Below are 20061 nucleotides of genomic sequence, written 5' to 3'. Positions count from 1 at the left end.
CTATAAAATTAAAGTTGTTTTTAATTGTCTCTAAGGGTCTTTCTAGCTATAAATTTATGAATGTATAGACAGAGAACCATATATTTCAAGTTGGAAGACACTTCAGAATCCAACACTCTCATTTTACAGATTGAGATAACTGAGGAATAAAGAGGCCAAAGGAATATAGGATTAGAGACCTAGAGTTGGAGGATCTGTGATTTAGCAATGCATTTGGAGGTAAAAAACACAGGTTCATAACCTACATTTAACACTTACCTCTTTGCCCCAGTTTCCTTCTCTATAAAACAAAGAGAAGTATTGACCAAATAGTCTCTAAGTTATCTTTAAATCTATGATCCTTTAAAATATTTACATATTGAATTCAAGGTAATTTAGTCGGGAATGGAAGTTGCTATTGGGTTATTTCAGTTGTGTCTGACTCTTCATGACCACCTTGGGGATTTTCTTGGCAGAGATACTGAAGTGGTTTTCCATTTCCTTCTCCAGCTCATTGTACAGATGACGAAACTGAGGCAAAGAGTGTTAAGTGAATTGCCCAGGGCATGGGAGTAGGGATAAAGAAATGAGTCATGAAGAAGGTAGTGTTTGAACTGAATTTTGAAGGAAACAAGGAATTCTAAGAGGTGAATATGAGTAGGGAATACATTTCAGGAGTGGAAGATAGCTAGTGCAAAGACACAAAGATGTGACTTGGAGTGACATGTGTGAGGAACAGCAAGAAGGCCAATCAGCCTAAACTGTAAATTTCAGGAAGGGGAGTAAGGTAGAACCATGTTGGAATGGAAGGTTAGGGCCAGGTTGTGAAGGGCTTCAAATGATAAACAGAGGAGGCTATATTTGATCCCAGACACAAGATTGAAGCTTAATTGTTAAAAGAATGATAAGCTCCCAGCTAAAGTTTAGTAAAATCACTTTAGCATCTGCGTGAAAGATAAGTTGAAATGAAGATAAAAGAGTCAGGACCAATTGGAAGGCTATTGAAATAGTCCAGAATATTGTCATTAAGGATTAGCTTTGTTTGCTCAATAGTCTGAAATGAAAACAAACAAATAAACAAACAAAACTATAGTTCTTCAGGTGGAAGTTATAAAATGCAGTAAATTTGCACAATATTAGTATTTCTACATATTTTATAGAAACAATTATGAGGCTCTGAAGTGGGGTGTTAAGCAAATAAGTAGAGAAAAAGAGAACAGAACAAAAGAGAACATTTTGTGGAGTTAGGCCAATAAGGTCTAGTAATTTATTTGATACAGGTGTGAGGGACCGTGAGGAGCCAAAGATTTTAGAAGTGGCAGATCTTGGTCACTGGAAAGTTCATGGTATCTTTGACAAAAATAGAGAAGTTCAGATGAAGGATAGGTTTGAGAAGAAAGATAGTATGTTCCATTTTAGACATGTCCAGTTTGAGAAGCTTCTGGGACATCTAGTTGGAAGTGGCTAATATATAGCCCCTGATACAGAAGGAGAGGAGAGGAGAGGGAACCTAGCAGGGCAGCTAGGTCATAGAGTGGATAGAGCACCCACCCTAGAGTCAGGAGGATCAGAATTCAAATCCAGCCTCAGATACTTACTAGATGTGTGACCTTGGGCAAGTCACTTCAACCCCAGTTGCCTCCAAGAAAAAAATTGCCAGGGTTAGTTTAGTTCTATGGGTCATTTTCATAGTGATGATAAACCTGTGGAAGTGGGTTAGGTCACCAAGTGAGAGGGCATAGAAATATAAGGATGCGGGACAGATCCTTGGGAAATACCCAGAGTTAGAGAGATGTGATATGAGTGTGAACAAGTCTAGAGTGGTCAGACAGGTAAGGAGAGACCCAAGAGAAAATACTGTCATAAAACAAAGAAAAGAAAGTATGTAGGAGGAATGGGTGGTCAACAGTGTCAAATGAGGCAAAGAGGTCAAGAAGGGGGAGGAGTGAGAAAATGCCATTAGATTTGGCAATTATGAATTAAATTGGAAACTTTGAAGAGAGCCATAAAGTGAATGGTGAGGTTGTAATCCAAATTACAAAGAATTAGGAAGCAAGTGAGAAGAGAATAAGTGAAGGCAATGCATATAGATAGCTTTTTGTTTTAGATTCTCTTTGAAAAAGAGAAGAAATATAGGATGATGGCTTAGGAGGATGGTAGGGCCTTGTGAGAATTGTTTAGAGATAGTGGAAACTTGAGTGTCTGTGAACAGCAGAGGAGGAACTGATTAGAGGGGAGGAAATGATTGTGGGGGCAATCTGCTAAAGAAGGTGGGAAGAAATGAGATACAGGGTTTGTGAAGAAGGATTAGTCTTAGTGAGGAGAAGGGTCACTTCTCATGATTTTTTTTTGGGGGGGGTTAGACAATGGGGTTAAGTGACTTGCCCAGGGTCACACAGCTAGTAAGTGTTATGTGTCTGAGGCTGAATTTAAACTTGGGTCCTCCTGAATCCAGGGCCAGTGCTCTATCCACTGTGCTACCTAGCTGCCCCAGGGTCACCTTTTTATCAGATGCTGGAATAAAGGAGGAGAGAATGGAGGGTGGTAATACAGAGAAGGGGAACTGAATAAGCTCAAGGCAAAGGACACTTACCAAAGTAGGAGGCAAGGTCCTTAACTGAGTGGGAACATAGAAAAGATGGTGTGGTATGGAAGACTCGAGGAGGAAACAAAGAACTGGAAACAAAATTCTGTTTCTCCAGCTTCAGGTCTACTATCACTGTCAGCAGCTCAGGCAAATTAAGCAATTTGGTCACAGAGATACTAAGTGTCATAGGTAGAATTTGAACTCAGATCTTCCTGAATTCATTTCTACCACTCATGATAATAATATGCTGCTTTTCATGTTGGAAAAACCAAGGTGGCACCTAACTGAGATGCTGAATATTGTCATTAGGGATTAGCTTTGTTTGCTCAATAGCCTGAAATGAAAACAAACAAACAAAACTATAGTTCTTCAGGTGGAAGTTATGAAATGTAGTAAATTTGCACAATATTAATATTTCTACATATTTTATAGAAACAATAACTTTGCAGGGCCCTACCATATATTTTTGGAAGTCAAAAAGTATATCTAGGCCCAGACTGTAACCACAGAATCCTTAGTATTCTGTGCCTCTGAGTAGAGGAGTATCCTCTTATAGGGATATTTGTCTGCCTACCAACAAATGGTCTAGTACTCCAGGAAATTAAATTTGTGAGAAGAAACTTCAGGCCCAACAGGTTTACTAGGTCCTACTAATTTTGTCTTGTAGTGAGGAGGATTCATGTTGAGAATTTGTGTCATGGACTAACCAGATAATATATAAAAAATGCTGGGGAGGGGAAGTCAGGCAAGAAATATTAAGGAAAGTACACAATAGGAAAACCCACTGAATTCAAGTCATGCTGTTTCTCCAGGAGTAAATTATATAGTAGAAGAAAAACAACAAAGGAACAAAGTTTCAGAGAAAATCAACCAATTACTTAAGTCTTAGGAAGGTTGGAAAATTCAACAGAATTAGACTACAGCTTGAGCAGCCAGTTTATGCTTTCTCAAGGACTTCTGGGAGTGATCTTCTTTTCAAGCCTCCTGGTCCAAGAAGGGTTTATGTGCTTCAGCTAGTGCTGACACTACCTTTGGGATGGGATTGTTGAAATTGAGTCTGATCTTCATAACTTAATTTCCTGCTGTTTGGAACTCAGGTCACAATAAGGCATTTTGCCCAAAATCACTGTGGATTGATAGAGGATGCCAAAGAATGTGATTAAGTATAAATGTGAGGCTTTAGGCATATTAATGTTGTTAGGGTAGGCACAGTAGTAAAACATATTAGCAGAGAACATGCAATCGAAGATTTCTCTAACATTAATGTATACAAAGTAGTCAGTCAGTCTGGGAGTAATAATGTGATGAATCTTGGAGATTTTGGAAAATGAAGAAACGGGCAGTTTAAGATAGCTGCTTAAGATAAATCTTGGATAGAGATAGAGTGGTGTGTGCATGCCTCCAATCCTTCCTATTGGGAAAGGCTGAGACTAGAGGATCTTGTGAGTTGGTGTCTACACTAAGTCCAACACTGATATAGTGAGCCCATTGGTGAGCAAAGTTTGAGATGGAAGATTGGACAGTGGAAGAAAGTTTCAGGCAGTATAGGTAGATTTGAGAGTCATTAGTATCAGTCTTCAGGTAATTAATCCTTGGAAGTTGATGAGCTAATATATGATCAACATATTGATTTATTTTTGCTTAACTGTACATATTTCTTATAAAGAAACAGATCTACACATACGCGTACAGGTACATGGTTTCCCAAAATCTTCCTTCAATTTTAAACTATTAAAGATATAGATACATTTTAAAGACCATAAATATATATATATATATAAGTTAACAATTTTATATATAATCCTTTCTTTTTTTTAATACTGAGATGTTTCTATTTGTGCATTGCAAATGTTTATAATGCAAAAGAATTTAAAATGAAGTCTGCTTAAGAGGCAGTCTTAACAAAAGACAAAAAAAGATTTTATGGTGTTCAGTATTCCCTGACCCTAGTCTATGATATGCTAGGTTCTGGCTTTGCTCATTTTGAGTGTCCTGGTTAATCTAGTTAATGGACTTGGCCTGCATACTAGGCACAGCATATGCTTCTTTGTTGGCTAACAACTCTGTGTATGCAACCATCAGGGAATGTCTCAGAAAGGAAAACATATTGTAATATATGAAAATAGCCACTGATTATTGGCATTCAGTTTATGATTATCACATATTACATATATATCAGATATAATTTTGATTCTGTAGCAGGGTTAAGCTCCTTACCCTACCTCACCCTTCTTCCAACTTTCCAAGAAAATTTATCCCTCTATTCTAGAATACCAGACTTTTGGTGAAGTGCATATTTGCTATCTGTTCCTTTGGCATGGTTCATATATAGAGTTCCCTCCTTCTACCCTCTTAAGGAGTCAATTAATCAATCAGTTCTACCTTTTGTAAAGGACACTACAGCCAGAAAAAAGGAGGGAGAAGACTCATTCCTTAGAGAAGATCAATTTGTCCAGTCTTAAAAGTTTTAAGATTTTATGTTTCTAGTTACCACTTATCACTAGATAAGCCATGAGTAGCTCACCCCTTGGGACCTTTAATCTGTTGCATTCCCATTAACATCCTGCCCTTTAACTTGATCAGAGATGTGAAATGAATCTGGATTTTACCACCGTGACCACTGAGTCATCCAGGTTTGCTGCCTTTGACTCCTGCTTCTCCCTCACTATGCATTTACCACCACAACATTTCTTGCTTCTGCCTCCTACTCTCCACCTAAAGAGCCACCAGCTTAGCCCAGGCCTTCATCATATCTTGCCTAGACTATTGCTATAGCCAATTATTGTAAAACTGTAATTAGTGCTTCCAGTCTTTCCCTTCCCCTTTCCACATAGTAGCCAAAATAACCTTTTTAAGGTAAAGGTCTGACCACATTACTTCTCTGCTCAAAAAATTTCTGTGGCTCCCCCTTATCAATGGGATCAAATACAAATTCATTTAAAGCATTCAAGGCCCTCCACAGTTTCCTACCTAACTATCCAAGTCAAGATTAGTCAAGTGAAGTCAACACGCATTTATTAAGTACCTATTGTGTGGCAGGCACTGTGCTAAGTACTTTCCAGTTTTACCCCATGCTACTTCCCATCTGAAACTCTACATTCTAACCAAACTGGACTCGGAGATGTTCCTGAAGTCCATACTTCATATCCTAACTATGTATTAGCACATATCATGTCCCGTGCTTGGAATCTGCTTCTTGTAATCTCTGTCTTCAAAAACCAGCTCAGATACTACCTGCTTCATCCAACCTACCCTGTTTGCCTAGTTGTTATTGTCCTTTCTCTCTCCTCCATTTTCTTCACATCATACTTATTTGTATGCGTCTTAAAACTGCAATTTCCCCGATGAAGTGTAAAATCCTGGAAGACAGAAACTTCCATTTTTAATCTTCATATCCCCTAAACCAATAGTTCAGTGCCTTGAACATCATGAGAGGTGTTTAATAAGAAATGGTTTTTTAATTGACTGATGACGTAGTTTAATATTGAGCAGCAGAGTCAGTGGCAGTTTCAAAAGTGTGTCTTATGAGCAGAATTTTATGGAAGTTATGTGAATAGAGTATATGTGCAGTGGTATGAAAGAGGAAATAGGGAGTATGGCTTTGATGAGTACATATATTCACATGGGATTCGGTGAAATTCACTTCAAATCAACAAATATCTGTTACTTACTATTCACAAGGCATGATCCTAAGCACAGAACCAACAAGGAAATAGTAGCTAGTCTCAATGAGCTTGAATTTTACTAGAATTTACTAGAAATTTACTAGAATTGTTTCTTAGAAGGACAATGTGAGATTCATGCCAGCTGTGAATGTGGTCTGCTATATGTATGTGTATATATATATATTTATATATATGTGTGTGTGTGTGTGTGTGTGTGTGTGTATTGTGTATGTGTATGTATATGTATGTGTGTGTATGTATACACATACATACACATGCATATATATTATATATATTTATACTCTGTATGCCTTTTTTGCTGGTATAAATATGATATTGATCTATTTGTTTTTTAGGAAGAGAATTTGAAGGAGAAGAAGAGTACCTGGAGATCCTTGGCATCACAAGGGAGCAGTCAGGCAAATATGAATGCAAAGCTGCCAATGAGGTTTCCTCAGCAGATGTCAAACAAGTCAAGGTCACTGTGAACTGTGAGTATGTCATTGTAGGAATCATAGATGCAATTAGCACAGAGATTTGCGGAAGCAGTTTCTAAAGGTTCCAGATAACAGTGGCCAAGGGCATTTCATGTTAAACAAAAATTCTATTCTGATCAGAGCAGCCCTGGGTACATTCAGATTTCCCAATGGTAAAATGTGGCCCTTAGATCAGATAGAATACCTCTGCCAAGATAATCATGAAGAGATAATTTTTTAAGAGCCACAACCAGGGTTGATTAGAGCTTTGTCCCTGGGTGTCAAAATGTAAAGGTGTATTACTTCAGCAGCTAGATACAACTGAGTTTAACATCTAGTTAGCAAGAATAACTAGTAAAAACTAGAATTTACAAAATGACTCATGAGCATTTCAATCTCAGGTAACCTCTTCCCTCCCCCTGCTCCTTGAGATCTCCAGAAGTATGATATGTATATGTATATGTATATGTAATGTGTATATGTGTATATATGTATACACATATATACTATGTGCACACATGTACACATACATACACACATAAATAGTTTAACTACATTATACAGAGAATAAAATAAATATAATTACGTATTGGCCTGCCATAATTTTTTTAGTGGTTCAGCATACAGATCAGATAGTTATAAACATGGACAAAACAAACCTGGAAACTCAGATGTCCCTAATTCTTATGATTTTCAGAGGCTATATCTCTCTCCAAAGAAGGATAATGTATAATTAATTTTATTTTGATAATAATACATTTTTCAATCAGTTATTAAGTATATAGGGGAATAAGGTTAAAATATGAAACTAGGTTACTGCTACATGATTGAATGACTGTGAGATTTTGACTAAGTCCTTTAACTTTCTTTGTTCATATACCACTAATTATCACTTGCATCATGGGAGGTTGGGGTTGTTTGATAATTTAATATTAGTGTTCATTTCATCAGGATGTCTAAAAACTGTGTTAGCAAAGAAGGTTCACTAATATGCATTAGTAGGTAAATAAATAAAAGTACTTTGAACCTCTATAATGAAAGGTTTAGTAATTTAAAAAAAATAAGAATAGAAAATAAGAATGAGTGAAAGAGGAAGAGGAATGGAACCCTGTGATATGTCACCCAGCAAAGCATTTTTTTTTAAATTCACTTACACTGTACAAAAAGAAGCATCTTTCTACTCAGATATCTCTATCACAAATTTTTACTTAGTGACAGGATAATCTAGCTGCCCAGGCCTGCCCTTTTGTACAATCACTGAATTCCTATTCTGAAGTGTATGAAAGTGGATTTCCACTCTAGCTAGATTACTTTTTGCTTTGTTATATTCGCCATGCCATTACACTTGTCTGGAGTTTGGGGGACAGCCCCTGAAGGAGGTTGTGAAATCTCCTTCATGATAGATGCTGCAAAACAGAATCGGCACCTGTCTTATAAGTTCAAGGAGCTGATGTTTTAGGAAAGAGGGGCTATATTTGATGACACTTGAGGTACCTTAAAAGTCTCTTTTTTGGTAGTACTCTTGACTCTTATGAAATGTCATTATTATTATTCTCCAATAGAGAGAAGAAAGGGAAAAGAGAGAGAGAAGAGAAAGGAAAAAGATAGGCAAAAGGAAAGAGGGGGTAGACAGACAGACATTTATAGTTTCAGAAACAAATTAAAAATTTCCATACCATAAAATGCTTTGGGGCTTTTTCGGATGAAAGGCATTTTGTCTGAGTGTTTATATAACTTTATGATTAGGTTAGTTCACTTCTTTAATGTGCATGCAAGCTCACCAAAATCATCTACCTCTTTCCTGGCTTTTGGAATTAAGATTTCATTTTCTATTAATTGACCTTCATCTTAATTAGATTGCATAGAGCTCAACCATGGAGTATATGGAAAATATTTATGCTTCCATTGTGTAAAAGTGGTGTGGATTGCAGATTGTTCCTAAGATCAAAGCTATCAGACTAGGCCATATTATTAGTGCAATTAGCCTGACATTACTCCTTCTTGACTGTCCCCAAAGTACAGCTTAAAATGGCCAAATGACAACCAATTTTCAAGGAAAGGGTTTTATGAAAATTGGAGCTTTTTTAATGACAAGTGAATCACAAGAGAGTAGAAACAAAGCTACAAACTTCCATGAAATTCCTTTCACCTATTTGTCCATAAATCTCTTAAGAGAGCCCCAGAAGACCTCTGGTATTTACTATCACAACTAAGAAATATTTCACAAGTATACTGTGCTATCTCAAAGCAACTTCTAAATTTGATTTCAATCCTGAACAAAATTTAGAAAGTACAATGAGACACTAATTCCCTTAAGAATCATCTTTCTTCCAAAATATTACATTCTCAGACTGGGTTTATGTGACACTATAGCAATTGGTTGAAAAGTTTTAACAAATCAACTCATCAGTAAGTTGTTGCGACTGTACTACTCACCTTGACTGATTTGAATGGTTGTAGAATACATACATAGATGCCAGGTTTGGTTTTTTAGGAACTGAAGAACATTAGAGAATTAAGTTCTTGTGCAGAAAGCAATTCATTGGAAGAAAGGCTTCAGTGCGCAAACCAAGAGAAAAAGGACCCGAAAAGGGATGAACTCTGACCTGTCTGAAGTTGGGGTAAAAATGGGATTTCATACATAAAGTAGGAAGAGAAGAAAGTGGGGGTACTGAAAACTTGGAGCTAAGAAACAATTTTAAAGCACTTTCTGAAAAAGAGCATTCTGTTGGAGAAGCAGTTGCTTATCTTCCAAGGAATGATCAAATGGACCCATAGGTACAGTTAGGTAGATCATCCAATAAGTGTCAGAGAAAGAAGAGAAAAGTAATGATGGTTCATAACACCAGACTGAGGGGCACTGAGGCAGTTACTTATTGACTTAATAACAACACTATCTTTCTAGGGGAAATGATGATGATGATGATGATGATGATGATGATAGCTAGCATTTACATAGCACTTTAGTGTTTGCAAAGCACTTTATAGATATTATCTCATTTGATCCTCATATCATCCAAGAAAGGTCTGAAGTCTTTTTCTTATGTTTTCTTCAAATGTCTTGAGAATCAATTCCCCAGTGTCCTGAAAACTGGGTCACCTCTAACATAGAAATCATCTGTATATATTTGATAGAATCCAACCCTTTAACTATCTTCTTTCTTCAGTGCCATTTTCACTTCTGTAAACATAGTCAGGACTAAGATGGATGTTAAGAGTCCACACATAGTGGCTCCACAGTCTTTGGTGGTGAAAAAAGAGTTTGCTGTAAAAATTCCTGTAGATCTTCATCTTCCATCTGTTTATTGTCCTCTTTTTAGTTCAATTCTTAAATTCCTATCTGATGACTTTCCTTTGGAGTCTCTTGCTTAACTTTCTTTAAGTTGTTTTTCCTTATATTCCTTCTTATGGGTTTATGAAGCAATACTGCTTATGATCTTCCACAGTTCTCCTCTGTGAGATTTTACAAATCAGTGTTCCTCTTGACTGCCAGCTCTCTCCAAATGGCAAATAGGTTAAATGCTTATTGTGGCCATTTTTAGTCTCTTTTGGTATCCTCATTATGAGGATTGCTTAAATTTGCTTAAATTTCTAGGTAATTGTTATAAATTTAAGCAAATGACCTTTATTCAATCCATTGTTCATTTTTCAGTGTCAATAATTTCATGTAATCAGTCAGGTTTGGCTTCTTTTAATTGTATGCAATGTCTTCATTTTCATTTTAATCTTTCTTCTAGTTTTGTATTAATTTTAATATTTTATCTAATAAACCTATTATCTGACTGTACACATATAGCTAATTCAAGAATGACTACCACATCAATAATCACTTGTTTTCTCCCTGTTAATCAATTTCATTCTTAAGCAATGCTATTTAACACTTGCTATGCCCTCCCTGCACCTTCCCATTCTTTCATGAAGAAAATATTCAGATATATAGACATTAAGTTTATTTGTAGTTCACAAGTATTTTGACCTTCTACTTCTTTACTCCTGAACTATGCTTTCCAAAACAGTTTTCACTATCTTTACCTATACCAAATTTTCATCAAAGTCACCAAGAATCAAAGTTGATTCCACTTTAGTCCAGATGGTCTAATTAAGCCTGTACCAGATGCTACTGTACATACTACAGTTATTTTCATGGTGGTCTTTTTTTATTTATTTACAAGATAACTTTATTATATATTTAAAAGGGGTGGGAAGTTTTACATAATAGATTTGCAGTTTTATGTACAATCATCTTGGTTTTTCTATTCTATGTTATGGAAATGCTTGTTTTATTCTGTAAATCATATAGATATATAGATATCCTTTATAGTTAATTTGGGTATTTATAATGGTCAAAATAACTTATTTGCTCAAAGTCTTAAAACAATATTGCTGTTACTCTATGCAATGTTCTCTTGGTTCTGCTCATTTCACTCATTATTATTTTGTGCAAGTCTTTCCATGTTTTTCTAAAATCATGGAACTCATCATTTCTTTTTTAAAATTTTATTTATTTATTTATTTATTTTTTAGTTTTCAACATTCACTTCCACAAGATTTTGAGTTCCAAGTTTTCTCCCCATCTTTCCCCTTCCTCCACCTCAACAGCATGCATTCTCAATGTCCCTTCTCTCAATCTGCCTTCCCTTCTATCATCTCCCCCTTATCCCCTTCCCCTTCTTTTTTTCCTGTAGGGCAGAATAGATTTCTATACCCCATTGCCTGAATATCTTATTTCCCAGTTGCATGTAAAAACAATTTTTAACATTTATTTTTAAAACTTTGAGTTCCAAATTCTCTCCCTCCCTTCCCACCCACCTCACTGAGAAGACAAGCAATTTGATGTAGATTATACCTATGTAGTCAAACAAAACACTTCCATAATAGTCATGTTGTGAAAGACTAACTGTATTTCCCTCCGTCCTATCTGGGTCCCTGTTTATTGTATTCTCTGCTTCTATCATGTCCCTTCTCAAAAGTGTTTGCTTCTGATTACCCCCTCCCCCAATCTGCCATCTCTTTTATCATCCCCCCCTTATCCCCTTCCCTCTGTTTTCCTATAGGGTAAGATAGATTTCCATACCCAACTGGGTGTGTATGTTATTCCCTCCTTAAGTCAAATGCAATGAGAGTGAGATTCACTCATTCCATCTCACCTCCTTCCTCTTCCCCTCCACTGTAAAAGCTTTTTCTTACCTCTTTATATGAAATAATTTACCCCATTCTACCTCTCTCTTTCTCCTTCTCCCAGTACATTCCTCTCTCACCTCTTAATTTTATTTTTCAGATACCATCCCTTCATATTCAACTCATCCTGTGCCCTCTGTGTATGTGTGTATGTACATATGTATATATGTGTGTGTGTGTGTGTGTGTATCTATGTATGTATGTATGTATATATGAATATGTATATTCCCTCAAAGTACCCTAATAGTGAGAAAGGTCTCATGAGTTACAAATATCATCTTACCATGTAGGAATGTAAACAGTTCAACTTTAATAAGTCCCTTATGATTTCTCTTTCCTGTTTACTTTTTCATGCTTCTCTTGAGTCTTGTATTTGAAAATCAAATTTTCTGCTCAGTTCTGGTCTTTTCATCAAGAATACTTGAAAGTCTTCTATTTCATTGAATGTCCACTTTTCCCCTGAAAGATTATACTCAGTTTTGCTGGATAAGTGATTCTTGGTTTTAATCCTAGCTCCTTTGACCTCCAGAATATCATATTCCAAGCCCTCTGATCTCTTAATGTAGAAACTGCTAAATCTTGTGTTACCTTGATTGTGTTTCTACAACACTTGAATTGTTCATTTCTTTCTGCTTGCACTATTTTCTCCCTGACCTGGGAACTCTGGAATTTGGCTATAATATTCCTAGGAGTTTTCTTTTGGGGATCTCTTTCAGGAGATCAGTAGATTCTTTCACTTTCTATTTTACCCTCTTGGTTCTAGAATATCAGGGCAGTTTTCCTTGATAATTTATTGAAAGATGACATCTAGGCTCTTTTTTTTTTTTGATCATGGCCTTCAGGTAGTCCAGTAATTTTTAAATTATCTCTCCTGGATCTGTTTGCCAGGTCAATTGTTTTTCCAATGAGATATTTCACATCATTTTCTATTTTTTGTTCTTTTGGTTTTGTTTTATAATTTCTTGAATTCTCATTGAGTCATTAGCTTCTATTTGCTCCATTCTAATTTTTAAGGAACTATTTTTTTCAGTGAGCTTTTGGACCTCCTTTTCCATTTGACCAATTCTGCTTTTTAAGACATTCTTCTCCTCATTAGCCTTTTGGACCTCTTTTGCCATTTGGGTTAGTCTTTTTTTAAAGTGTTATTTTCTCCAGTATTTTTTGTGTCTCCAGTAGCAAGCTGTTGACTCATTTTTTCATGATTTTCTTGCATCACTCTCATTTTTCCTCTCAATTTTTCTTTTATTTCTCTTACTTGGTTTTCAAAATCTTTTTTGATCTCTTCTACTGTAAAAGCAACCTCCCCCTATTTGATCTGAGATCAATGCATAGTTTTCTTGGAGGCTTTGGATATAGGATCTTTGACTTTGTTGTCTTCTTCTAGTTGTATGTTTTGATGTTCTTTGTCACCAAAGTAAGATTCTATAGTCTGAGTTCTTTTTTCCACTGCCTGCTCATGTTTCCAGCCAATTACTTGACTTTTTGTTAAGGTAGGGCTCTGCTTCCAGTGTGGTGGGTGTACTGGCTGAAGCTTCAGGGTTTTTTTTTTTGTTTGTTGTTTTTTTTGTTTGTTTTTTGTTTTTTCATGAGGCAATTGGGGTTAAATGAGTTGCCCAGAGTAACACAGCTAGTAAGTGTTATGTGTCTGAGGCTGGATTTGAACTCAGGTCCTCTTTACTCCAAGGCTGGCACTCTATCTACTGTGCCACCTAGCTGCCCCAGTTTTGGGGGTTTTGTGCAACTGTTTTCAGAGATACTTCTAGGGACCTGTAAATTTTCAGTTCTTCCAAAATGGTATGATGAAAGGAGAGGTGTTTACTCTTTTCCTGGCCTGTACTCTGGTCTGTGAGTGACCACAAGCACTCTTTTCTGCCTTGGAACTGTGAGGATGATTCCCTCTCTACCATTGCCACAAGATCCACTATGACAGCACTCCTCCTTGCCCCAGGACCACCACCCAGAACTGGGACCCAGATCCAAGCACTGGCAAAGCAAGAGAATCCTGCCTCAGTGCCAGCAAAGAGATCCCTGCCATCCCCCTCTGATCAGCTGCTTTATTCCCCCCCACACTCTCTGTGGGCAGAGAGCTCTCGAAGCAGCAGCTACTGCTACTGCTGCTGCTGCTGCCACCACACCAAGGTTGTACTATGGCTAGGGCTGGACCATGCTCCTCTCTCACCCAGGTCTGACAGACTTTTCCCACTGACCTTGTAAGTTATCTTTGGTGTTTGTAGGTTGAGAAGTCTGGAAACTGCCACAGCTGCCCATGATTCAGTCCTCTGAAGCCTGGGGTTTTCTGGGGACCTGTCTTTGTGGGGCCCACGCTGAACTGCACTCCTCTCCCAGCCTGGAACAACAGACCTTTCCTAGCAATCATCCAGGTTGTCTTGGGCTGGAAATTTGTTTCACTCTGTCTTTTTGTGGATTCTGCTGCTCTAGAATTTGTTTAGAGTCATTTTTTACAGGTATTTGTTCATGTTTGGAGGGAGCTCAAGCAAGTCACTGCTTTTACTCCACCCTCAGCTCCACCCCAGTGGTCTTTTTTTTTTTTTTTTGCAAATGTTTATCATAAGATGACAAAATATCCAATAATTTTTTTAGGCATGATAAACAACACTCTACCAAGTCTTTTATTTGACTCTTAGAGAATCTATGTGCAGCATTTAACTGCAACTTCCTTTTGTCTTCTGGTGATGCTTATGGAGAGAATGAAATTTCAAGACTGATAATCATTAGTACTTCAGGAAGTATGGCTTTCATTGGTCATTGAACTTGACTGTCACATTTAGAATAGTGATAGCTAAGTTAATGTTGAAAGACAGACTAACAATTGTTTGATTCTTAAATCCCTTTGACCAAATTTTTCACCACTCTATCATCATCAGTGCAAAGGCAAAATGGGGACCACCAAGGATTGAGGGCCATTTTCTATTTTTCTTTGTTTTATGCAGTTCCATGGCCAAAGGATTCATCACAAAATTACTAGCCTAATGACAATGAGCCTTTTGTGTTTAGCCAGGTGAATCCTCAGAAAATAGACATAATCTGTTGCCAGGATAGTACTTGGCAATCATAGACTTATTAAGTTTCTAGAAATAATATAGATCCTTCTTTGGAGAGAATGCAGCGATTGAGGGGAGAGGTAGTGAAGAGAGAAGAGGCAAAAGAAGATTAAGAATTTTTCCTCTTTATTGTAAAAGCAACCTCTCCCTACTGAAAAAATTACACCCTCCACTAATGTTCTCCTAGTGCAAAAAGTAGACTAGAACACAATCTATGTGAAAGCCTTTTAAGATCTTCAGAGGAAAGGCATAGTAAGATTCCTAGGTGCCGCATTATTATTACTATGATTATGCTACATGAAACTTTATGGTGTGTTTTATGTTCATCTAAATAGCTTATACTTAGTAGGAGATTGCATTCAGACAAATAGCTACACACTCAGCTTTCCATCAATCAATATACTCCTCTGAACCAAGTAAAGTGAATTATCCATTACAAACTTGACATGTCACTTACAGAGAGACTTCATTCCATTCAGATAGGAAGATGAACATGCATTTTTTCTTCTATAGACTTAATTTGAAAGAGTCATTTAAACACTCTCTCCTCACATATGATTAGTTTTGTAATGGGGAAGTTAAACTGGATTTTATTCTGCCTTCTCAACCTTTGATAGTGGCATCCTATCCATTCTAATTGAAGAATTCATCTTATTGGTCATAAGAAATAGAAATAACTCATTAAAATTTCAGGTACCAGATGGAGTTTAAAGTACATGAGAAGTGGAAATGTCCTCTCATAATGGTGAACTACTCCAAAAGTCACAAGAAAGAATAACAATGAACTGAAACCATCATTTAATGAAAATTTCTTGTTATAACTACATTTTAAGAAAGAAATTTTATTTTAACTGTGCTCCAATATGTATGCTTCACTAATTACTTTTCCTAGCTTTGCTTCCTCAGAATACATTATAAGCACATTTTAAAATACTCATTCTAAATGCTGAAAGGCAGCCTGAAATATTGGATAGAGGACTTGTTTCAAATCCTGGTTCTGATACATACTGACTTTGGAGCCTTGGGCAAGCTATTAGCACCCAAACTCCCTAAGATTTGGCTATTGTAGAAGAGTGGTTTATCTGCATTAGTTGAAAAGCTTTTCTCACCAGGAGTTCCCTGTACCAATAAAAACACAGATCTAAACCTAAAAAAAAAAAGACTAAAAGTAATGAAAGACTTTTGCTATACCAGCACGCCCTTTAAAAACACTTAAAATAATTTACTCTCATTTACCAATAGTGCTATTTACATACTAATATTCCTCCTAGGTTGGAAGAGGAAAAAGCTTAGTCTTTTGTACACTAAAACTTAGGACAAGGTAGCAGGGACCACAGTTATCTGGGCCATGAGAAAGGAGTCACCCTTGATGTCTATTTATGTATCTCTCTATGTATCTGTGTGTGCATACATGCATGGATGTATATATATATATATATTCATCTATCTTATCTGACATATTATATTTAAATAAAGATACAGGTACATGTGTGTCTACATGTTTACTTGTGTGCATCTTTCTACACAGCTGGACTCTGAGTTCCTTAATCCTATAATAAAAGGACAGAAGAAAACCTGCGGTTTCATAGTTATACTGACAAGAAGTACAGAATGCCCAGTATGTTATAGGGAAGGTGGTGGTGGCAAGTTTAAAATATTTGATACTTGCACATTTCTACAACTATTTTCCCATACCACCACCTCCCCCCACTTCACTCAAATCATTGATACATAGACAGAGATCAAAATTTGTTAGTTACATTCATTTTGTAAACTGGGAGATTGTGCAAGGAGAAGAAATCTTATGACAATTCATTTCCATGACCGGAGAGACAACTCGGATTTCCAGCCAAATACCAAAGAACCAAAGTGTGAATTCATTAAACATTGGCAACCAAAGTGCAAGGATTACTGAGACCAGTGAAAAGCACCAATGAGATACCAGTAGGAGCACAGCAAAAGGAACACTGCTCAGGGAAGGAATTTAGGGGTGACATTGTCTCTTTTTTTCCAGTCAGCAACTCTAGAGATCTTTAGAGAGCAATCAGCCAAAAGGATACTCGGGTAGGTTGATCCCTCCACAAGTAACCAGTAACTTTGTGCCAAAGGTAGAGCAAGCAATAGTTAATGAAGAATAGCAAAAGCATGGGAACTCTTTGGGGAGATTTCTAGCTCAGAACAAACGTGCAAATCTATCTGGAAGTGATCGTTTTTGACTGCAGTTAAAGATACAGATATATAAGCATTATTGCAAAGAGGAGAAAATCATATTACAAATCAGTACCTGTGGCAGAGAGACACAGAGACAGAGGTTAATAAGGCAGCTTTGATGCTTTGCTTGTTGTTATTTTTGTTGTTTATTGTTTTGTTGTTCATTCTCAAAAGGGACCATGACATCAGGAAGGTGATGTCATGACTTGCAAGTGAATTGGATTTAAGGGAGACAGGGCTGTGCAAAGTCACCAGCCTCACTTTCTCCTCTGGAACCATGGGGAGATCTCAGTTTGACTGAGGCAATGTCCATTCAGTGATTAAGGCTAGGTAAGGAATGAGGCAAAAATTGGCCTCTTTCACTGAGTCCAAAAAAAAAGTCAATCTGGGAGGGGAAACCACCAGGGTTTCTGGCCAAAACAGAAACAATTAGGCACTATAACTTGCTCACCAGAGAAATAAAAACCAAAAGGGTATTGAATAGAGAAAACAAAACAAAATAGGGAAGAAGTCCTGAGTACCTCACTCCAATAGCCTTCTTGTTTCTGCTGGCCTAGTTCCCTCTTGATAAAGGCTATTATAGCCTGATCTCCATATTTATATAGCACTTCACAAAGTGTTTTCCCTACAGCAAACAACTCTGTAGTCTGTGTACTGAAAATATTAACTCCATTTTAGTGATGGGGAAATTGGAGTAGAGATAGATTATCTAACTTGACTAGGGTTGCAGAGGTAGGTGTCCAAGCAGAAAGAAACTCAGTTCTCTTGGTGGATCAAGTCCAGCACTCTGGCCTCCAACTGATGCCATTTCTGGGTTTACCTGAGGTTTGTAAACAAAGACATGCCTGTACCTCAAACTCTATGCACAATTTGAGAGTCATTGGAAGAGATCTCGTTTTTAAAGCAACAGAGAGGTTTTCAACAAAAGAAGCCTAGCTATGTTAATAATGGAAAGCTTTGTGCTCAGGTCTAGAGGTGTGAATGTTTGTTGTCCTTTTTTATGAATGTTTGCTGTTCTGTTTTCTGAGACTCATTGTTTTGAGGGGAACTGAGTAAATGAATGGACCATTACTGTGATCCATGGGGAGAGGGCTGAATTTAGAATTGGAGGACCTGAGTTCAAATTCTGGTTCTTCCATGGTTAGCTGTGTGAATTTAAATGGGTGTCTCATTTGGCCTTTCTAGCCTTTATTTCTTTGTCTATAAAATAAGGAAGTTGGCCTGGATAACCCCTAGGTTCAAATATGTGATCCTTTGTTTCAAATACCTGGAAGGGAATGAGTAGATAGATACTGGCTGCATCATGAAGATCTAAGCATCAGATCTCTGCAGAACAAAATTCACTGTAAGGTCAAGGAACAAGTCTTTTCAAAAAACCAGGTCAGACCCTTTAAAAATAGAGGTTTTTACATGACTTTAGATCATGGAATGAGATCTAAGGGTATGGCTAATTTTATGTTATATCTACCCAGTAGAATATAAATTCTTGAGGACAGGGTTTGATAGTCACTTTTGCCTTCGTATTCTTACTGCTTAGCACAGTACTCTGCTCAAAGTAGGCACTTAACAAATGCTCAAATTGAATAGGAATACTACTCCTAACACATTTAGTTAACATAGGATAATATAATTTTAGAGCCAGAAAAGACCTTAGAGATCAAGCAGCTTATCCCCTTTCATTTTACAGTCGAGGAAACTGAGGTCCAGAGAGATGGAAGTGACCAAGATAACATAGCCAGCTAGTGGCGAAGTCAAGATGTCAGAAATCCAATACAATTTTCCTGCTATGCCACATTATGCACACATAATCTATAAATTGATAATATATTGAGCAGGACTAAACAAGATGGAGGTTATTCAGCACATGTTCAGAATAATTCACTTAGAGAAGTGTTTTCATGGCATGGATCATTTGTGGAGGAGGGTCCATTTTAAAACAGAATCCCAGTTCGCAAATGGCTAGCTTATCCCTTCATATTTTTTAAAGAATTTTTAAAAATTGTTTGGAATATGTTTACGAATGACCAGAAGAGACCTGACCAAACATGCTTGCAACCTAGAATTTCTGTTAATAATTTAATGATATTCATGTTAAGATAAACCCAAAAAGACAAAAAAAAATAGAAGTTATAAATTGACTTAGTGATTTTACATTTGAAGAGCAATTTCTCTGGAGTTGAAATCATGAGACTGGAATCTCAAACTAAGATGTGTAGAAATGATTCCTTTAACCCTAAAACTAAAGGGACATTTCTGTACAGAAATTACTCAGTTATCCCCAAACTAAAGGGATAAAAGTTTAATCTCAATAAAATACGCTGCTTTTCCAGTTTCCCCAAACAGAATTTTGCTTTGTCAAGTATAGACAAATGAGTTGGGTGGGTCTCCTAAAAAATGGGCATTTCCTAGTGTAGAGAAATTGGAAAAAGTTTATCTGTCCATTAGAAATTGCTATGTTTACAAGAAAATAGACACATCAGTGACAAGCAGATATACTAATTAGGTTATTACAAAATTTCAGATGAGAGAAAAGACAGTTTTAGCAAAGAAATCCCAGACTGAAAATGAATGGGCAATGAACATAAATGGAGAGGAAGAGGTTAAAGAGAATTGAAAATAAAATAAATTTTAAAAAAAGTCACAAAGTGAACATAATGTTCCTATAAAAGAGAGAGACAGAGACAGAAACAGAGAGACAAAGAAAGAGATAAACAGAGACAGAGAATGTATTCTCTCTAACAAAGACATACACTGATTGTGTGACTAAGACCATAAATTGTAAAGTAACAATCTGAGTTCCCTGAACCAATGAAATCACAGGTCCCATCCATATCCCTCTGTCTGTCTGTCTGTCTATGTTGTTGTTGTTGTTGTTGTTGTTGTTGTTGTTGTTGTTGTTGTTG

At 36.8% G+C, this 20061-nt stretch overlaps 1 protein-coding gene across 1 annotated transcript in view; it reads left to right on the top strand.

Annotated features, from left to right (window-relative positions):
• Positions 1–20061, top strand: part of LSAMP (limbic system associated membrane protein) — an 800294-nt gene that overhangs the window by 731996 nt on the left and 48237 nt on the right. The window contains exon 4 of the mRNA XM_027867837.1: positions 6588–6722. Within this exon, the coding sequence (XP_027723638.1) occupies positions 6588–6722 (135 nt within the window). The remainder of the gene's footprint in view (positions 1–6587; positions 6723–20061) is intronic.

The sequence above is a fragment of the Vombatus ursinus genome, unplaced genomic scaffold (assembly GCF_900497805.2).
Source record: "Vombatus ursinus unplaced genomic scaffold, bare-nosed wombat genome assembly UNPS02001419.1, whole genome shotgun sequence".
NCBI classification, from domain to species: domain Eukaryota; kingdom Metazoa; phylum Chordata; class Mammalia; order Diprotodontia; family Vombatidae; genus Vombatus; species Vombatus ursinus.
The sequence above is the reverse complement of the archived record's forward strand: the minus strand, read 5'-3'. Positions and strand labels throughout refer to the sequence as shown.